The sequence below is a fragment of the Blennius ocellaris genome, assembly GCF_963422515.1.
Source record: "Blennius ocellaris genome assembly, chromosome: 3".
Taxonomy (NCBI): domain Eukaryota; kingdom Metazoa; phylum Chordata; class Actinopteri; order Blenniiformes; family Blenniidae; genus Blennius; species Blennius ocellaris.
The window spans coordinates 18,471,153-18,491,410 of record NC_137652.1 but is presented as its reverse complement, the minus strand read 5'-3'; the positions used below and the strand labels follow the sequence as shown (position 1 = coordinate 18,491,410).

The window sequence follows — 20,258 nt, the reverse complement described above, 5'->3', positions numbered from 1 at the left end:
TCAGTATAATTGATTTCCATTTGGGGGAGGAGTTCCGAGTATCTTGAAGTCATTTTCACCTACGTTGACTATTTAGCTTTCAGGATTGATTCATTTTCATCTCATGGGCTTATGGCTCACAGAAACATATATATATATATATATATATATATATATACAATGCTTTCAAAACATTGGCATGTAACATAATGTGATTGTAATACCAGACTGAGTCTCAAAGAAAGCAGATATCAGATCATGTGATATAATTGCAAAATAAATTAAATAGCATTCAGTGTTTATTGCATTTAAATCAATCATCTCAAGTCTTTTAAACATTGACATTTTTTTCTATTTGACATATATGTTTTTACTGCATACAATTAATAAGCTTATTACTATCATTAACTTTATGACATAATGGCTTCAGAAAAAAAGCCTTTTTACCACCAGGAAGTGGCCACAAATCATCTGCCAGCTCTTTACATCATTATCTGAGTCATGAAACAATGGTCATTAAGATGATGAAGATCCTCTGGGTCCTAGGTGCTGCTGATGACCTTTTTGATCCAGCCGGTGAGCCTGGTAATGCGAGTGTAGACGCCGTAGTAGTCTGGACGCCCGCAGCCTCGGCCCCAGCTCACCACGCCGGCCAGAAACCATCGACCCGACGACTCCTGGCAAACCAAGGGGCCACCTGAGTCTCCCTGACGGCAAAAGACCACGTCAATGTCTGCCAGCGAAGGCCACATGGACATGAGAAATGACTAAGCTAATTATTATGACCAATGATGTAACTCTGTGCCGGGATATCAAGCTTTTAGCACTTATTTAATGGTCTGTTTGTGAGGCAGTGTCAGCCAGAGTGTGTTTTCAAGAGTGCACTAAATCCTTACGGGGGAAAAGATCAGTGTATTGTATCAGTTGGAGGATAAAATGTTGTGGGTTTGAAGCCAGGTCTTTCTGCTTGGAACAAAGAGTGAAAGTTCTTAAAGATCAGCATTTGTTTTGCTGAATTTGACTCTCTCTGTGCTGCAAAGCAAGTCGTTTTTGTGATTGAGTGTTTCTTGTTAACATCTTCTGAATTTCAATTAAAACCAGGAAAAAAGTCACATGAGCAGGACGCTTAAATCCAACAACCTGTGGCTTGTAGTGGTTGTGTTTGATGCTCATTGTAAACTCAAACATCCCAAATGTCTTTTCATGACAGTGGTTATTGTCTTGCTCTTGATTGGTTGGAAGGTTTCACTTTGAATGTTACAATTGTTCCTGATTGATGGCCAAAGATTATCATTGCCTTTGCCTTAAAGTATTGAACTTCAATGCTTTAAAGTTCAACATTTTAAGACAAAAGCAATGAATACACTTTATTTAAAATATACAGTAGTTCTGAGCTCAATTTTTAATGTACTTATTTATAGATATTGTGAAAATCCAGCTGGGAAATGATGTTTGTCCAGTCAAGCCCAAAATATCTTGGTCTAAGTCAAAAGTTGACTTTAAATTATTAATTAAAAAATTACTCTGATTCTCTGGAGCAAAAAAATGGAGAAACCTTTAGTTACTGATGACACGTCACTAACATATTGATCAGACTTAATAGAATATCACCTGTGGCAGCTAAGTCGACAGCATTTGTGTGATAAGTGCTGACGCTGATCAGTTTGAGGTCAACCCATAAACTTATTGGATATGTTTCCTTGTGCCTCTCGGTACCTGACAGGCATCTTTCTTTCCACTGCGGTAACCGGCGCAAAGCATTCTGGGAGTGACCAGGTGGCCGTATGAGCGAACGCAGGCCTCCTCGCTGACCAGCCGGACGTCCACTTTCTGAAGAAAGTTACTGGCTGTGCCTGAAATAAAAAAAAAAAAAAAAACTGGTCAGTGGGGTTTATTTGAATGGGTTCTTCACAATAATTTATAAACATTGTGCGCACACAAATGCATCGTCAGCAAACACTTTGATGGCTTTTCATCTCAACTGTTTTCATATGAAGCACATCTAACAGTTGACTTGGTTCTTCTAAAACTGCATGCCAATAAAACTGCTTATCAGCAGCTCTTTTTTTTTTTATCTTCACACCCCCTTTTTCTTCATTTGGTTTATCAAACCAGAGACAACTCCCACTCACATTGCTCTGTCTTCTCCTGCCTCGTTATTTCAGATGAGTTCATTTCATGTGTGTTTGGTTATCACTCCCCTTGTCACACACACCAAAATACTCAGTTTAAAGTAATCTCTTGCTTCACAGATAATTGATTAATTATCAAGCAATTTCTTCGCCCGAGCAAAGGAAAAAAGTTTATTCATCAATTTAATACTTTACAAACATGCATATTTATGTGTAAATTTGTCAATAATGTACAAGACCTTCCAGACACATTTCACAATTTCTTTCCTGTTATCTTCAGCCTTTCATTCCGAACCCAACAAGGAACCCAAAAGACTTCCAGTACCTCCAAACGTCAACTTTCTGTCAAACTTCTTGGGCTGAAACTCTGGAATTCTCTCAATAAATCAAGTAAAAGGCTTCTCGCTTTGGCCATTGTTAAGGCTAAATTATTCAATCGCTGTTGTCCAATTAGGTCTCGATGGTTCTATTTTGATATATTGTGTGGACTTTTGTTTGTTTTCTGCTATCCTATGTTATTTTTATTTCCATTAAATACTTTTAAAAAAAAAGTTTATTTATGATATATTATATATCATATACATATATATAATATTTACGATTTCGTATGAGACCATAGTTAGGTTACATATGGTAATTTTGTGATGATTTTCTTTTTTCTTTTTTCTTTTTTAAAGGGAAATAAGCGTACAGCGACTTTGAAATATTTGGATTTTTTCAAAAGCAATAAATAAAATGGAACTTTTAAAGTGTTAATGTTTGTAAAACCACAGGGCTCAATTTAAGAGTCCATTTACAATGTGTGAGATGTTCTACAAACCAGAGGCCTGTGGTAAAACGTGCATTACTTAAGTGCAAGATGGAATAAGAAACACAAGTTAATCTTAACTGCAGGCTGTAGAGTATAAACCTGCACAATGTGACCCACTCAAACCGAGCTTCAAACCAAACTTTTATTTCTTTGAAGACTTCAGGAATGCCATTTTTTTTTTTTTTTTTTTTATTATAACAACATAAACATGAGCTTCTTAAGAACCCAGCTCACAGTTTTTTTCATCTGTACAGTTGTATTTATAGCAAGAATTTTACTCTCTGTTCCTCATTTATGTCCTCCGTTTTGGCACTGTAACAAGCTCTTATTTTCATTTTGGTCACAGCTGAGAGAGTTATACCGACAGGAAGTCATTTTCTCCAAAGTGCATTTATTTTAATACAACCAAGTTCCCTTTAAGCCACAATGTGCTTTGATTTTATTGCAACCAGTTTCCATTTCCATACATGCCTTTCATTAATTACAGTACAATATAGAGCGGTTATATACATGGGGCAGTTTGTGATAAAAGCAGAGAGGTTTTTTTTTTATTGATGGTGATTGAGGCTTTAGAATTGAAAGGACATCAGACAGACGAGTAATAGAAAGCATCTGTTTGTCTCATGTTAATGTTTATAGCATATTGTTCTCTGTGCACATGTGTGTGGTTTCATTACAAAAGCAACCAACAGTGCCAACACGTGCCCTGTCATGCTAATTGCATAATTGTTGGCATTTCTGCTATTTCTATAGCTATTATATAAAAATATTTTACAAAATGTTGAATTTGAAACATTTCTGAAGCATTATTATTATATTATTATTTGAAAATTGTAAAGAAAATTGTTGAGAAAACACATTAATTCTGATCGTGTATTTCATTCTCATTATAGAAATAATCATTAGCAATATGTATTAAATGCTGTTTTTCAAGACTCAATCATGCTTATTAAAGTTTGAGAATCACCCACATTTTTTATATTTTAAAGTTTTTGCATTGTAACATTTTAGTAAAAATATAAATAATTACATAAATTAAATCCAGGCCAGAATAAATGTTACTTGTGAAAGGTCTATGTTGCACCACCTCAGGTCCAACCTCTTCCTATTTATCATCTCGTTTGGACTGTGAGGACAGTTTGCATCTTTGTTGTTAAAACTTTAAATTATCTCTTGAATTCTTAAATCCTTTAAATAATTTACTGAGACATCAGAACCTAAGAAAAGTTTGAAGCTTTCATGAAAACTCCCTGAAGTTCCGGTCATGCATGCAGCAGGAGATATGTTGTGAGAATATTCCACCACTTTCACCATCAGAGATGACATTTATCTCTCCTTGTAGTGATTAAAGCCACTTAAAAAAAATTAAATAAATAAGTGTCAGCCTGAACTTACTCTCACACCACGTCAAACATTTCAGGTTATATTTCAAACTTTCCTCTGGTCTATCTCCTTGCCAGTGTTTTGACATTTATAAGCTCTTTACCAGTTCCCGGCTGCTAAAAATACCACAGCAGTAATCCCTGGAGTGCATTCAGCTCTGCATGCACTCAGGATTGTTATGAAAGTTTAGTCAGACAATTATGTGTCATGAAAGTAGTGAAATGTGCGCCAGTTTTTCTTTTTTAGTTCAATGATCAGAATCCCACTGTGCATACTGAGCAAAACCCAAATGAAGTGTATTTTCATTTCTGCTTTGTTTCAGCCATAGAGAACGAGACTACACTAAAAACACACTCCATCATATGTCTGAATTCATTATTTTTGGCACAAAAAATGCCACTATTCCCAAACTGCAGAATGCCACACTTGAAAATCACAACAAATTCTGGGACCCAGTTAACCCTTATATACACAATATGATCTGCAGCTTTTTCTTCCATTGTTGAAAAGTATTAATTCAATATGGAGTACATATTAGTAGATGTAGAAAACATTAAAGGTATACAGGAGGATTTTCAGGAATTTTAGGAAAGAACCGCCCTCTCCACCGTTTGAAAAAAATGCGCATGCGCAACGCTGTACCTGCTCCCGAGATGGAACGCCTACTAAAACGCGTGCGAGAGACATGCACGAGCCCAGTTCTCCTCGTGCACGCTCTGTTTACAAGTCACAAGTCGGCATCGCTCACATAAGCTCACTTTACAAGAAGATTTGCACCAGAGGGGGTGAAACTGTGTAAAAATGTCCGAGAATAATGCGTCGGGTCGGCCACCGGCATGATGAGAACCGTGTGGAGTGAGCTGCGCGCAGGGACGAGCACGTACGACGGGCTTACGTCATATATCACCAGAATGATTGACAATTGGGAGGACCAGTTATTTTGATGATCCACCCGGAAGAAGAAAATCCTCTACTATACCTTTAACTTGCAATAAATCACTTGTGTTTATATTCCCTTTTGTCACAGCTAAGATGTTGATATGATTATTTTACAGTGTGTACAGAGTGTACAGTCATAAAACAAAACAATTATGTAATGGGTTGTTTTGTTGAAATCTATTTCCTACTAATATGTAAGGTGTAGTTAGAGGTCTTTGGGTAGAGCACATGTCAATGGGAAACTAATCAAGACAACACTTACTCACTATAGTTCCAATTGGAAAAAAAGGTGGACTGTCATTATATGAAAATGTTTAAATGCAATTCCCAAACTCAATTACAAAACTGATTTTTGAAAGCGTTTAATGATCTAAGCTCCAGAAATGAATGGCCAAGGGCTGCAATAGTATATAGCAAGGTACTTCTCAGGTAGCATTAGAGTCAAAATCATGCTGTGAAGGTGAGTTTGGGAAATATAACTTACTAAACACAGCAGAGGTTGACAGAATGACAAGTAACCATTATTATGGGATAAGTGTATTCAATATGAATCTGTAATCTGGATTTTGTTGCACTAAAACTAAAGAAAGCCATTTCTTATTTTATAAGCATGGCTTTTTTGGGGGGGTTTTTTCACTCGCCGGCTAAATTTCGATTTTGATTTTGTGGTGAAAGCTTGTCACCTGTGTAGAAGTGCAGGAAAAACCTGCTTCGAGAAATAAAGCCATGCTGTGTACCAGATGTACTTTTCCCCTGACGCTCACCTCCCTCACGGAGCGCCCCCCACCCGGTGACCCAGCAGAGCAGGCCCGGCTCCAGCTGGTGGGTCGGCGGAGGCAGGCAGGCGGGCCGGGCGTGTCCGGCCAGCACTGCGGCGGCGGACCGGTCCAGCTTCAACAGGGCCAGATCGTAGTCGTGGGACTCGTCGTCGTAGAACTGGTGAAGATGGATTTGCTGGACCCGCGCCACTTCCTCTGTGGGACTGCTGCGCTTGAGCAGGAGTTTACCGAGGTACACTGTCCACACGGAGGGGGAGTAGAGCCTGAAGCAGGAGGAGAAGATAAACAGCTTTAATGTGTTCGGGGGCGTCGGTGGCAGAAGGCACCTTCGCTGGCGAAGCTACAGGAGCAAACAAGAGATTATATCTCCACTGGTATTTCTGATGCAGCCTTGTATATGTTGTTTGTTTTGCGGCTGCAATGAGACAGTTAAAGAACAATTTATGAGCTAAATTGAAAGAACTAAAAGAAAAAATCAATTGCAATCTTTTATTTAAGTGACATTTTAATGTTTTTGCTTGAGGCTTGAAAAAAGATCCTCTCTTGGAGATATCTGTGCATTGTTTTAAATTTGGAGGTAAAAATGAAGCCAATGTTCAGGTCTCCCCGCCTTGCAATACCATTTTCTACCACAAGATGATGCAGTGATCTCTCCGTTTGACGAGAAAGAACAAACCAGGGGCTGAAATATAAAGTATGGGTAATAAGGGCACAGTTTACGCGACGTTTTCAAGTGAAAGCTGAAAGCGTTTGTTGTGTATTGAGTGTTCATTTACATGACAACGGTATTCAGAGACACTGAAAATGCAACTTTTTGAAAACGGCTTCCAATGTGGAGCTTTATGATACGTTCCAACTCTGTCTCCTTGTAAGTAGGGAAAAACTCAGCTTTTCTGAATTGCTGTCACTTCACATGCACATGGCAGCCGTAGTACATGGTTCTTCTGCACACGCACAAGAACATGGACAATAACAACAATGGCAGCATCAAGAGTGTCATGACTCCCAGTCAATATTCTCCTGGGTCTTGGTAGTTTAATAGATGAGAGTCTCTCATAATAGTAATACAACTTCTTCATCTGTCCATATGAATATTCGCCATTGTTGATGTTAAGTAAGTAAGTAAGCAAGTAAAGATTATTTATTTCTAAAGTGCTTTTCACAGATAAATATTACAAAGTGGGTGCAATAAAAGAGAACAAACAAATTTCATAAAATACAGTAAAAGTGAGAAAAGTATTTAGCCAAAAGCTTTCTTCAATAAAAACATGTTCAAGTGTTTTTTAAAAGAACTTGTGGAATCGAGAGTGTGGGGGGACAGGGACAAGTCGTTCCATAGCCTGGGGGGCGACAGCCTAAAAGTGACAGGTCCCCCCTGGGTTTTAAAGTGTATCGTTCTCCGTGATGTGTCTGTGATTTCAATACAAAAACAACCAACATCGCCAACTCATGGCCCTGCATGAAACTACATGAAATTGTTTTCAGTGTCTCTGCCATTATTGTGTAAATGAACATTGGCTAACATCAGTGTTTTCACTGGAAAAAAAAATATTTTGGATGATAGTTTAACTCTTATCAACTACTAACAAAAATACCATATGTCCTTATTAACCACGCTAGCTTGAAAAAGTGTAGAAATTGTACAACTACTAACTTTAATCACATTCTCACATATTGTATATGTAATAACAAACTGAAACATCTGCCAAGTTTTTCTTTTCATATGTGATTTTAAAATCGTCATTGTCTGAAATGTCAGGACACCCTTGAAGGCTATGAAAGCTTTTAATCCCCACACAGAGAAAAACAGTTAATCCTCTACAAGGTATTGCAGCAGCAGTTTTGGACATGGTCCAACCAGCCGATGCCGGGATTGACAGAAAAAGGCCTTTAAAAATCCATGAATTCTTGGTTGTCCAGGATTGGATTGTACCTGTCAACCTACCGTGAAAACCACACACACGCACGCACACGCACACGCACACGCACACGCACACGCACACACACGAAATGTGTTGGAAACTGATTAACATGTTCATGTCATTTACTACGGGATTAAATTGACATCTCTATACCAGCATACTAGAGAATGAAGCCAATATGAACACACAACTCTCCGTCTATCTTCTTGTACTTACTGGTCGTCATAGAAACAGTGGGCGGCAGACACCACCCACAGGTCGGAGATTAGTGCCCCCCCACAGAGGTGGTTGCCTCGCACCTGCAGACTGGCCTGCCATGGCCACTCCCCCTCTGAGGCGTTGGTACCGCCCACGATACGACTGGAAAACTGCCTGAGGCCGCAGTCTGAAAACACACACACACACATATATATATATATATATATATATATATACACTGAACAAAAATCTAAACACAACACTTTTGTTTTTGCTCCCATTTTTCATGAGCTGATGTGAGAATGTAGCTCAATCTGTATTGTGACTTACATCCATCAGGTGACACTGGTTAGCCTGGCGCTCTGAGGTTTTCCCCCTTTTTAATTTAGTATTCGCTGAGAGCTTCAGCTATTGTCTGAAAATGTTTCAAGTGAAAACAAATCGATTCTGCACTTTCATTTCACAAATTGTGCATTTACACACCTACATTTTGAAAAACATGTCTGTTAACACAGACAGCAGAAAGGATGAAAATGATATTGTTCTCATGCCAGGCCACAAGTTGGCGCTGTTTGGTTTTGTCATGAAATCACACACACGTGCTCAGAAAACAGTACACTGCAAACATTAACAAGGACGAGTACAAGGATATCAGTCTGATGAAGTTGGATGGCTATTTTCAAAAAGTTGTGTTTTCTACCATTTCCACAGACATAGACTGTGAGCATTTTCAAAAAGTTCCACCTTGGGTGCCATTTTGAAAAAGTTACGTTTTCAGTGACTGGGCAGTGTAAATGGACACTGAAAAATGTAGCAAAGGTTTTCTGTTTTCGCTCAAACGTTGAAACACTGTCGGCCTAAAAATCTGTTCAGTGTTGTAAAACATGTTTGTCAGCCAAGAAGAGCTATAAAGAAAAGACTGGTGCTAAACTGAGTCAACGCTGCCACCCAATGGACAGCAGAGGCACGACTACAATTTTACATGTCCCTTTGAACCTGCGAAAAAAAAGATTTCAAAACCGAAATAGAAATGAATTAAGGATTTTCTCCTCACCACATCGCGTCTCATCCGACTCATCTGGGCAGTCGGTGACAGAGTCGCACTCGGGATTCGGCTTCTTCAGACACGTTCCATCAACACACACGTACGTCATGTCCGTACATTCCACACCTTCAATGGAACAAAATGCATTTTTTAAATGTATGGAATGATCTGTACAGACCGATAAAAATATCTATGTGTGTTTTTGCTAGTGTGTGCTTGTATCTCAGGGTACGCCCTGGATCGCCAGTCCATCACAGGCTCACATGCACACTTAGGGGAATTTGGGAGTCACAAATCAACCTCAAATGCACTACACTCTACGCAGTACCCACTACACGACCATAATTTTACATCAGAGCTGTTTTTCAAAGCCGTGGAGGATCGCTTACCATCGGTGCAATTCATCTCATCAGTGGCTTCGGGGCAGTCCGGGTGTTGGTCACATACTTTATAGTAGTCCACACACTGACTGTCCTCTGGACACTTGTACTGAGCCACACACACTGCAAGAAAACATGCGCTTTAGTCACAGATGGGGATCTTGTGTGGAAACAAGAAGAAACTGTGACAAAAGGGTTAACATTGGAGCTGTCAAGGGGTAACTCTAGTGTAGAGGTGTCAAACACATTTTAGTTCAGAGTCCACATACACACAGCCTAATTTTATCTCATGTTGGCCAGACATGTAAAATAGTACCAAAGTAACCATTAAATTTACACTTAACAGTTTTTCTTTGTTGTGGTGCAGAGTATACATAACACTTAGTGCTGGTAAGTACAACAATCTGAACATAAAGCCAATTTTACCTTCTGGTGCCAAACATAGTGAAATCTCCAAAAGACTTCTCCAATAGCTTGGAGTTTGGTTTGTCGGACCAAAGGGAGTTTCTTACAGGACGGTCTTGGCCCACGGGCCTTATGTTTGACATCCCTTCTCCCTGCCTCCCCATTCACATGATTGAACTTCGACTTGAACATTTTCAGGTAGCCAATTTATTTTTATTTTAATATTTGTGTCTGAGGAAAATACTTAAATAAGCCTTTTAGTTTAAAACAGTAAGATGACACACTTCTTTCACCAACTATGGATATAATAGAGATGTAATTAATTGATACCTGAACTTAGTCAAAGTGATTTTAGCACTGGATCTGAAAGAAACAGAAACAAATCTCGAAGGTTATAAGTCTGCTAAGGTGTTGGATTCACAGATTTTAGATTAATTTAAGGCCAGCCAGCTTTCATTAGCTGCACACTGTCAAAGCCCACATGATGGATGTTTTGCTTGAACAATCCTCCCCACAGCCACGTCAGTCACATAAATCTGATGAAAATTTAGATCTCCAAAAGCAAGAATGTCAAACTCATTTCAGTTTCAGATACAACCCCATGAGATCTCACTTGGCCCCGACCAGTGATAAAGTAACAAAATAACATCACGTAATGTGAATGAAATTTTAATTTATTTAATTTATTTTTTTCACACAAAATCATCTCACCTGTATATTTGGACTCTGACATGCTTCATGTGGCCTGCAAGCTGCATGTTTGACACCCCTGTCCTAAAGCATCATGAAAAGCCTTGATTTTTGTGCACTCCTCCTGCTTCCATAGCTGATTTGTGAAATCAATCATCAGAGTGTGAAAAGATAAAACATGTACCGCAGTTCCTCTCGTCAAGTCCATTGGGGCAGTCCTTGATTCCATCACAGATGGGAACACAGAGACCATTCACAGTACAGAGGAACTGGCCTGGGCAAGCTGTGGAAACACACTATTTAGCATGATGCTCATGAACATGGTTGGAATCATTTCATTGTAACATATCTACTGAAATCTTGCATTGACAGCTTACGATCTGACAAGTTGAAGATGCTGTACTGCAGCTGAAGGCCCGGCCCAGTGAGCGACACCTCAGATGTCATGATCACAGTGGTGGTTGATGAGAGGAGGGAGAGGCGTTCATTGTAGGGCTGCAGACACCTGGTACCACACAGTCTGAGGAGAAGAATGGGGAGAGAGAGACTGAAGAAAACTGCAGAGAAAGCCAACAGGTTGGAGAGGCGTAGTTTACATAACAATGACTTTCCCCTCAAGCTTTTCACTGTCAGCATCTTCTATTTTCAAACCTCATCCAAAAAAAAAACAATGTTTGGGCTGCAGCAGTTTTATCAGTATGAATAGAAAATGGCTTTTTGTTTAAGGTAAAATGACCTGTGACTGGAGCAGGAGGGTAAACTGAAGCAATGCTGCTCCCTGCTGGTCAGTGGTGGAAAATATGTCTTAATCCAAACAAAACATTTCACTGTAATATTAGTGAGTGTGTGTGTGTGTGTAATGGATGCAATTAGCACTTGATTTGGTTGAGCGCATAGCAGGACCAGTTCAGTGAGGATGGGAGAGCTTCTGTACCTGCGGTTCTGGATGATCCACTGTCCCTGGGTGCAAGCCTGATTATAACTGGCTCTGCTCAGCTCGTAGCCCTCGAACTCCAGAGACAAGCCCATTCCCGCACCGGGCATCTGAAAATAACAGCCCAGTCAGTACAACAATAGCTCTTCAGAAATGTCTGCCCTTCATTCGTAATCTTTATCAAAAATATATTCCCATTCAGGTTTGATCACAAATGTAGATATGCTTCTGAACAGCATACACAACTAAAAATGTTGACTGAAATTGTATCTATTGTGGAGTGTTTTGTACTTTTCAACAGGTTTGCATATTTTTTGTGTTCATTTTGTTTGGAGGGTGGTTTTTCTTCAATATCACCCCACTAAGAGCTTGAGAGCTGATTTTTGTGTGACTTTTGATTCAGAAAAGTTTCACGTTGGTAATGTTTTGAAAATAATGTCTGGAACACTCCAATTTTTTTTGACAAAGTTATAGATATTGAATGTGTTTTTGTAATTAATGCAGTTTTAAACATGAATTTTTTCCCCCTACTTTTGCACTCACATCAAGGACAACTTGACTTCTCAAAAGAAATTGGCATTAAAAGTGTTCTGTGCTGTTGTTTTACTGATCCAATGAGTTTGACGTGTCTGCTCTGAATCGAAATGTAAGCTTAATGGATTAATCGATAGAAATATCAACGTATGTATGGAGGAAAGGCTTACAGTAAAGCTCCAGGTACAGTTGGTGTTAGGAGGGTAGAAGCTGGGAAAGAATGGTGTCTTCAGCGTCCCCTGGACCCCTGACACAGCCTCCAACTGAATAGTAGCATTACAGTCTGAGAAAGGATGAAAAGAAGGGAAAGAAATATTTTTCCTTACGTTTGACTACAACAAGCGTGTTTTCGTTTGACACATCAGTAAAGTGAACAACCACACAACACAGAGAAGATAATAAAAGACTGTAGTATCCAGGTGTTGCAGATGTATTCCCTCCAGTGAAGCCAGGATCAATGGAAGTATTGGATACCCACGTTGCCCAGAGGCGGAATCCTTCTGTTTGGAGATATTTCAAGACTGGTAGCGCCAGAGGAAGAATCAGACAGTCAACAAATTTGACAGACTGATGAAAACTTTAGCACAGACCTGATTTTCCCTCCGGTGCCTTCATCCGGTTAATATTTATTTTTTTAAATGAAAAGGTTTCACTTAAATAAGGCTTAAGAATAGGAAGGTATGTATAATCACATCCTGTATTCAGAAATACATCAGCAAAATGGACATTTCTATTGCTTTATTTAACGTCATTGTTTTCCCCTCCACTCCTGTCAAGCCATCCAGTCGTCAGTTTTACTATAGTAGTAAATCGGAGCCTTCAAGGCTGCTGGGGGTCCGCGTAGCGTTGATGCAGAGGCTGTGCGAGGTGATTTGCAGAAACACATAGCCTTCACATATTATTTGCATTTGGAATATAAATTAGGGCTTAATGGAATTTAATAAGTATTTCTATCTGCAAGTAGCTAAAGGTTAGTACTTGTACTGGGACTCCTCTTTTAAAAAAAAGTGGTATCAGTACTTAGCTTCTTTTTTTTATTGGTAAAACTAACCACAAATATTGTGAGCAAAAACTCAAATACCAAGGAAGACCTACAGTTTAGCTGTAGGAAAACTGGACAGACAAGACATTAAGGCGACTAAATATCATCTTAAAACCGAGACGCTCACAGAAAAGTTCAGCGCTGACTAATCAATTCTGAAAATATAACGACTCCAAATCATAATCCAAGCTTGAGGATACCAGCAGGTTTTAGGTACATCTAAGAACACTGGTTTATCATTGGTGTAGTTAAAAAAAATATATCTATCTATCTGTTGGCTATAGATGTCATGGTTCACGATTTGTGTTCCTGTGTGATTTTACTTTCTGACTCAGGCTCCTTGACTTCTCCTTGTGTCTGATTGCTGCTCCCTGCCCTGATGTCTTTCACCTGTGCCTGAGTGTGGAATTCTCTTCACCTGGTGACAGGCAGTGTATATAAAGGATTTGAGTTCTGTCTCTCGTTGTTGGTTTGTCTGTGTTTCTGGCTTCCTGTGTGGGAAGAGTTTCAGTCTGTGTTTGGCTTTCCAGCATTACTTTGTGACCCTCCTGTGAGCTTGTGGATTTTGTTTTTTGTTTTCCTTGTTGGGCATACACATGAGCTTCTTTCCATGATGTCTGGAGTCTTGCTCCCTCCTGTGACCCTAAACTAACAATAGCTGCATATTTTCAAATTCCCAAACTAAATTGACTTATTGTAATTTGACACCAGCCTCATTAGGTTTCTGGTTTCTAGTGTTTGGAGCTGATGACCATAGTAGCATCCTATGATGAGGTTCATGGTAGTTTGTGCGAAACACTTAATAATAATATCCATCTAGTCAGTTTTCTCTTGCAATGTTTTGTCTGGATGTAGTTTAACAAGAGAGAAAAAACAACTTCTTTCACAAGCCTCTGTCCACTGCGCATTTGACTCAATTTCTCATTCTAGTTGAGATGAAATATTTAAGCAGTCTTACCCTGGTGATCCCAGGCCTGAGCAGACAAGGAGAAAGGGTCCTTGTAATTGTACAGACCCTGTTTCCAAACCACCGTCATCCACTCGCCTGAAGACAGGACACGAACCACATGCTCATGCCTGCTGCAGCCATACACACTGGAAGGAAAGAGAGGGATGAAGATCATAAGTCTAAGCAACAGTTTGTCACTTGCCTCGTTCATATGTGAGGTAATAAATGCCAGAGTGAGAATTCTCATTAATCCAACTAATCATATATCCATCTGCCATGATGGCTTGTAGTTTGTCACCTGAAAAGAAAACACAGACCTGTATCCGACATGACAAACCACAAATTGGGAGACTCAATGGCAAAAACCATTTGGGATATAGGTGGCAGCCACAACTGCCAGTTCTAAACTGTAACCAGTGGGATTTAAGCACTGTCTGTGAGATTTCAGTTTTCTGAACACAGAAAACACCAAAGCCATGAATCTCACGAGCAACATGTCGAAGATCAGAAGAACAAAGTTACGAGTGACACAACAACTAGGGAAAGACAAGCAACTTAACAAGTGTGTACCCTCAGTGAGCTTTTAGCATCTAGTCAACAATCGAGAAGCCCCATTCGAACCTGCCTCACTTCCACTGCTGAAGCCTTTAACACAAAATCTGAAACAATTTCACAACTTCAACCCAATCCAGCAACCTTCATCATGATTAGTCCTGAGTTATGTCCCTTCAAAGAAGAAGTGAGACCCCACGTGTTTAGACACTCACGATGTGATGAGGTGGTTGTCGGAGGGGGTGATGGAGTCGTACACCAACAGTCTGTCCCGACACTCGGGCAGCAGCCACTCCATGTGGAGCTCCAGCTGGGCGCCGGGGTCGGCCTGGAGGTGCCACATGCAGGAGGAGCGCTGCGTGTCAGGGCCACTGAGAGCAACAGGGCTGCTGGACACCACCTTCTGGTAACGGTAACAGTCTTTGAGTCAAAGAAGGTGAGAAATTAGCAAAGGGAAGGACTGTTTTTGAGATTGACTTTGATAATTGGCTTGTCCTCAGTTTATGCAATTATTGATCTATGCTGGTCAAACACAATTCAGAAAAGCATGTTTGAAGTTTAGGTTTACTTTGATTTTACATTTGATTATACAAGATTTCAGACGGATCTCAAACTAGTAAATATACACCAATCAGCCAAAACCCTGAGACCCCTGTGAGGTGGGAAGATAAACTAATAATTTGATAATTTCATAGTTTAGTCACCCTTCATATAAATCCAATCTGGTCTTCTGTCCAAACGAATGTTTGTCTCAACACTATTAAAGTTTTTAACGTATTGTTGTCTGCGTGAATATGTGTGTGGTTTCAGTACAAACAAACAATAGCACCCATTAGTGACCCAACATGAAAACTCTCCCATGCATGGAATCCTAAACAGACATCATTTATAAAATGTTGTTGTGTGAATGGAAAACTTTTCTGTAACAACAAAATGAAAACGAGTTTTCACATGAAATGTAAATTGGGACAGTAAGATATAGTGAGTCGCTAGAAACCAATTTCACCCCAAATTGATTTGTTAGAAATAGAAAATATGGAGACATGAAGGTTTTTGAGGGAATTTTGAAAAAGCCCAATTGCGGTGGCAAGGTGACTGGATCAGAGCATCTCCAAAACTACATCTATTTGATCTCATAGATGAGCTGTAAGTCAAACTCCTGCACATGTTAATGCCGTTCTAAATAAAAACCAAAAAACTGTCAGAATAAACGGTGCACCATAGTTTGTTTCTGATAGTTTGATGGTAAATGGGGAAAGTACACAATATGAGGCAGCTGGGGGCTGATTGGTGTGTTTACTGTACGGTATTAACAACATTTCCAAATTAATTTTGTGATGAAGCCATTCTTATCATATCTCACATGCAGCCCTGATTATTTATAAAATCTGTCATTGCTGTTTCTGAAAGAGTTGTTTTTTTTAATTAGCTTTTGATCAAGCACAATAGACTGAGCTGCAAATTATAGTTTAATCAACAATATTAGGAATTAAAGACTATAAATGATGAACAGTAGATGAAGTGTGATACCAAATGAGGCTTTCAATAGTTCTACAACTTTTGCATCCGTTTCTGTAGGAAGCAGAACAAAGGCTCAATTACAACCAATGAATTCTCTCTTTATCATCTCCTCTGAACCCTTAGTGTTTCCCTTTCTCTCACCTCTAACAGTCAGCGTGGCGAGGTGGAGCTGATATCCACCCAAGCTCGCGGTGTCGTCCCACTCTGACCCGCCATACGCCCTCAGGCCCTCCTGGAAACTCGAGGTGACCGTCTGCACAGTGACTCTGTCAGCGTGGCAGCTCGGTACAGACATCACTATCCAGAAGTGAACCACAACACTCCCCTCCCTGCAGGAACAGAACTCGCACATGTAGGTTAATGTTGTTGTTTTTAATAATAGACACTTGAATAAGCTCACAAAGTCAGACATTATTAAAAGTGTTTAGTTCTGTAACTTTCATCATCCCTATTGTAAATGTGTGGTCTTGCTCCAAAATACAAAATACGTAACCAATCACTTACATTTTCATTTTATGATTATTATTTTTTTACATGTTTTATCTTCTTCCTGTTGTATTTCAATTAGTTTTGATAATCTCTCTCAGAATATCCTTCAATCTTTTCCCTCCTCAATTCTCTCATTTATTGTTCTTTTTTCCATTACTTTTTTTGTATAAGACACTCTCTGAAACGTTGAATTGTATTAACTTGCATGAAAGAAGCAGTATAAATGATGGATTCAATAATAATTTCTCTTGTTAGAGCTCAGAGCATTGGGTTGTAGTTTGATTGAATTAATTGCCATAAAAATATCCTCGCTGTTCATACTCGAGTAAATCTTGAGTTTTGTTATTGTTCTTTGTTGAATAAAACCAGACTTTTGACAATAACCTACCTTTCAATAACTCTAGTTGATCCTGTAGCATAAAGTAATTTGAATTAAAGTACATGATGACCTTTAAGCCACGCGATCTGCCATTTATAATCAGTTTCGAGATGGTGGCAGTTCTCAATGACTATCATTATCTATAATATTAGCTGAAGTATTTACATACCCAAAAGCAAACACTGTGGTATAGTTGAAATATCGTGAGAGCTTTGATTCTTTCATGACTTTTTCGACCTGAAAGACAAAAAAATATATATATTCAGATGTGAGCTTCATACAGCTCCACACTGGAGACTGCTGGAAGCATTTCTTTTTGTTTCTTTCATATCTGAATTAATAGCCCATTAAACAGAAGCTCAGAAGCATTTGGATCCCCCAGGATGTGAACCATGTTATTTCAGTACAGTATCAGAAGAGTTCATGCTCCCATCTCACCATGCTCCGAACTCCTCTGGCTTCTTTCTTGAAGGCAGGACTGCGGTGAGAGGACAGCTCAGCAGAGAAGTTCCTGTTGAGGATCGACATGTAGGCAGTGTACTGCGGCTGGATACGAGGCTCTAACTTCCAAACTCTGTACTCTGTCACAAAATAAAAAAAGAAAGAGCCATTAACACTCCAAGCAGCTATGTTACCTGCTCTGACAGATAGTGAGCGAAGAATTGATACCAAATTCAGATTTATAGTGAATATTTATGCCATAGTGGAAGGGAACTTGATCCCAAAGATATATATATATATATATATATATATATAACCAACACAATTGTTGGTTTGTTCAACAACTGTAAATAGCTGGGTTAGTGTGTGTACTGTATGAATGTTATATATACATTTACATTTTTGCCTCAACAGCTATTTTACAGTGCCACCAGCAAGGGAAAATTTAATTGACTAACCAAGGAAGTACCAGGCCAGCGTGACTCCTGTAACTATAAGTATGATGATGAGGATGCCGAGGAAGGCGAGCAGACACTTGCGGGGCCGACTCCTCCTGGGGGGTGAAACCACAGCTTGATTGCTGGGTCGAACCTGCGCAGAACAAAGGGCAAACTCTCTCAGACCTGTGATTATTCTGCACCTTCAATCAAAGACGAGTCGCTTTTAGGTTAAAAATACCTGCTGGAGCCATTTCATGTGGTGTCGTATGGTTCAGAAATCTCCCCCCCCAACATCATAAATGTAACTTACATTTTAAGGATTCAAACTGAACTCTGATTCCCCTTGAATAGATCAATGAAACGATTTAGCATTTCTTTAAATGTTCTCGTTTTCAGGTACTTTTTTTATAGAGGACTAAAGTTATATGTGACATGCTGCAGTGTAGGTCAGAAAATAATAGAGTGCAATGATCTCTATGTGCAATAATAGCTCATGTGATGGATTAGATAGAAGGGATTCACTCATACAGGGGCTTTCCAAAGGTAAAAGGTTCTTCTTCACAGAGCTTCAAGCACCCATGACCTGTTTAATTGATCCCACCAGTGTTTTTGTTTACTACTGACTTACTATTATTATTGCCATTAAAAGGGGGCTGAGCCAGTTAACACATTAATAACACATATTGCTTAATGCTGACAATTTTTTTGATCACATGTTTTAGTAACCAAGAATCTAATGAATGCTAATAATATAAAAGTTTGACCAATCTATATAAAGTCAATAAGGTAATAAAATAGTTTAAAAAATCACTACCATAATGTAGAGTGCGACATGGTTTTTATTCTCTACGTATATTTTATGACCAAATGGCATATATTTTCAAGAAATGCAGTTAAGTATTACATTACTGGCTGTGGTTAGTACATTTTCAAAGGGTTCTTTAAAAAAAATGCTACCCCAATAAAAATAAATAAAATCACTGACAATGCAATGCCAATTATTCCAATCATATTTGAGATGGATAAAATCATAACAATATTGTTTTATCAGACTATATTATAAATATATTTGATAGTACCATGTAAGCTACTGAGAGGTAATAGTCAATTACACTGACTATTCACTTCAAAAGAATTGCACCTGCTACAATTCATTTAAAAAAACAACAAGTTACAAGATTCAGGATACAGGATGATTGTACAATGTGATTATTCACTATTGAAGAAGCAATTAAATTAAGGATCACAAGTTTAATCACATAAATCCACATAAGTTTTTCTGATGACCCCTTTATGGACATGTTTGCATTGGATATTTTCTGTATATTTATTTTCATAAAACATTTATGTATCTATTTATTTACTTGAGAGGAAGTGCGTCAAGTGCAGAAAAGATGAAATGAAAGCCATCGTGAAACCAAAAGTCATGTGAGGTAACTTCTTTATGGAGCAGAGATTTTAGTTGCACATCAAACGACGAGAAAAGCCTCAGATGCATATATGAGAATGTATTTCACACTTACTGACCCCATTGTTGTGGGCTGCAGGCGCGACTCCCTGCTCACGTGACACAGACTTCTTGGAGCCGTGGCCGAGCGCCATGGGGTCACTCCACATTCCTGCCTCCTTCAGAAATCATCTCAACGTACACCAGGGCTCCGACAATCCCCAATCTATCTGCTTTTACTGAGCATCTCTGACGATCACAGAGCCAGACACGTTGCAGCGACCAACAGACGACGACTCACTTTCTGTTTGTAAGTCCAAAGGTGAAAAAAGGCTGTCAATATTTCCCAAAGCCCTTTTGGATTTGCACATTGCTTTGGAGATGAGTTATCTGGGTGCGTCTGCCGAACTTCAAGGGGATAATCGTTCACATATACCTGCCGCAGGTGCAGGGATGCTGTTGCCTAGCAACAGTGATGCACGGGGGGAACTCACCTGCACAGGTAAGTCAGCAGGGAGAGAAACTGGCACATGTTTATTTATGTGCAGGTTTCTCCAGAGTTCACTTGACTTTCCATGCAAACACTGAATGAATCCTGTCAAAAGCACTGAGGGATGACTGTTATATTTGGTGCTAAATAAATAAAGTTGAATTGAATTGAATTGAACCCCAATGAGCAGCTCGTGTTGATATCAACTATTCCACAATGTCCATCTTTTAATGTAAAAGTAGTTGCTTATTTGTATTTGTGTGTGTATACATTCAAAAACTTTCACTGGAGCTGTGGTCTGGTGGTGAGCTCACATCAAGAAACAAATGAAACCAAATGATGACCAAAATACAATACAAAATATAATTTCACCAAAA

General features: G+C 39.1%; 1 protein-coding gene across 1 annotated transcript; it reads right to left on the bottom strand.

Moving 5' to 3' along the window:
• Positions 1–521: 521 nt before the first annotated feature.
• On the bottom strand, positions 522–19,546 carry tmprss6 (transmembrane serine protease 6; the record flags this gene model as incomplete). The annotated part of the gene is made up of 18 exons (XM_080515788.1): positions 522–686; positions 1,696–1,832; positions 6,009–6,286; positions 8,162–8,330; positions 9,198–9,314; positions 9,578–9,691; positions 10,848–10,946; positions 11,041–11,183; positions 11,598–11,707; positions 12,302–12,414; positions 14,132–14,268; positions 14,890–15,094; positions 16,205–16,246; positions 16,337–16,524; positions 17,233–17,300; positions 17,502–17,644; positions 17,963–18,095; positions 19,472–19,546. The coding sequence occupies 18 exons, from the start codon at positions 19,544–19,546 to the stop codon at positions 522–524; spliced, it is 2,436 nt and encodes an 811-aa protein (XP_080371914.1).
• Positions 19,547–20,258: the final 712 nt, after the last annotated feature.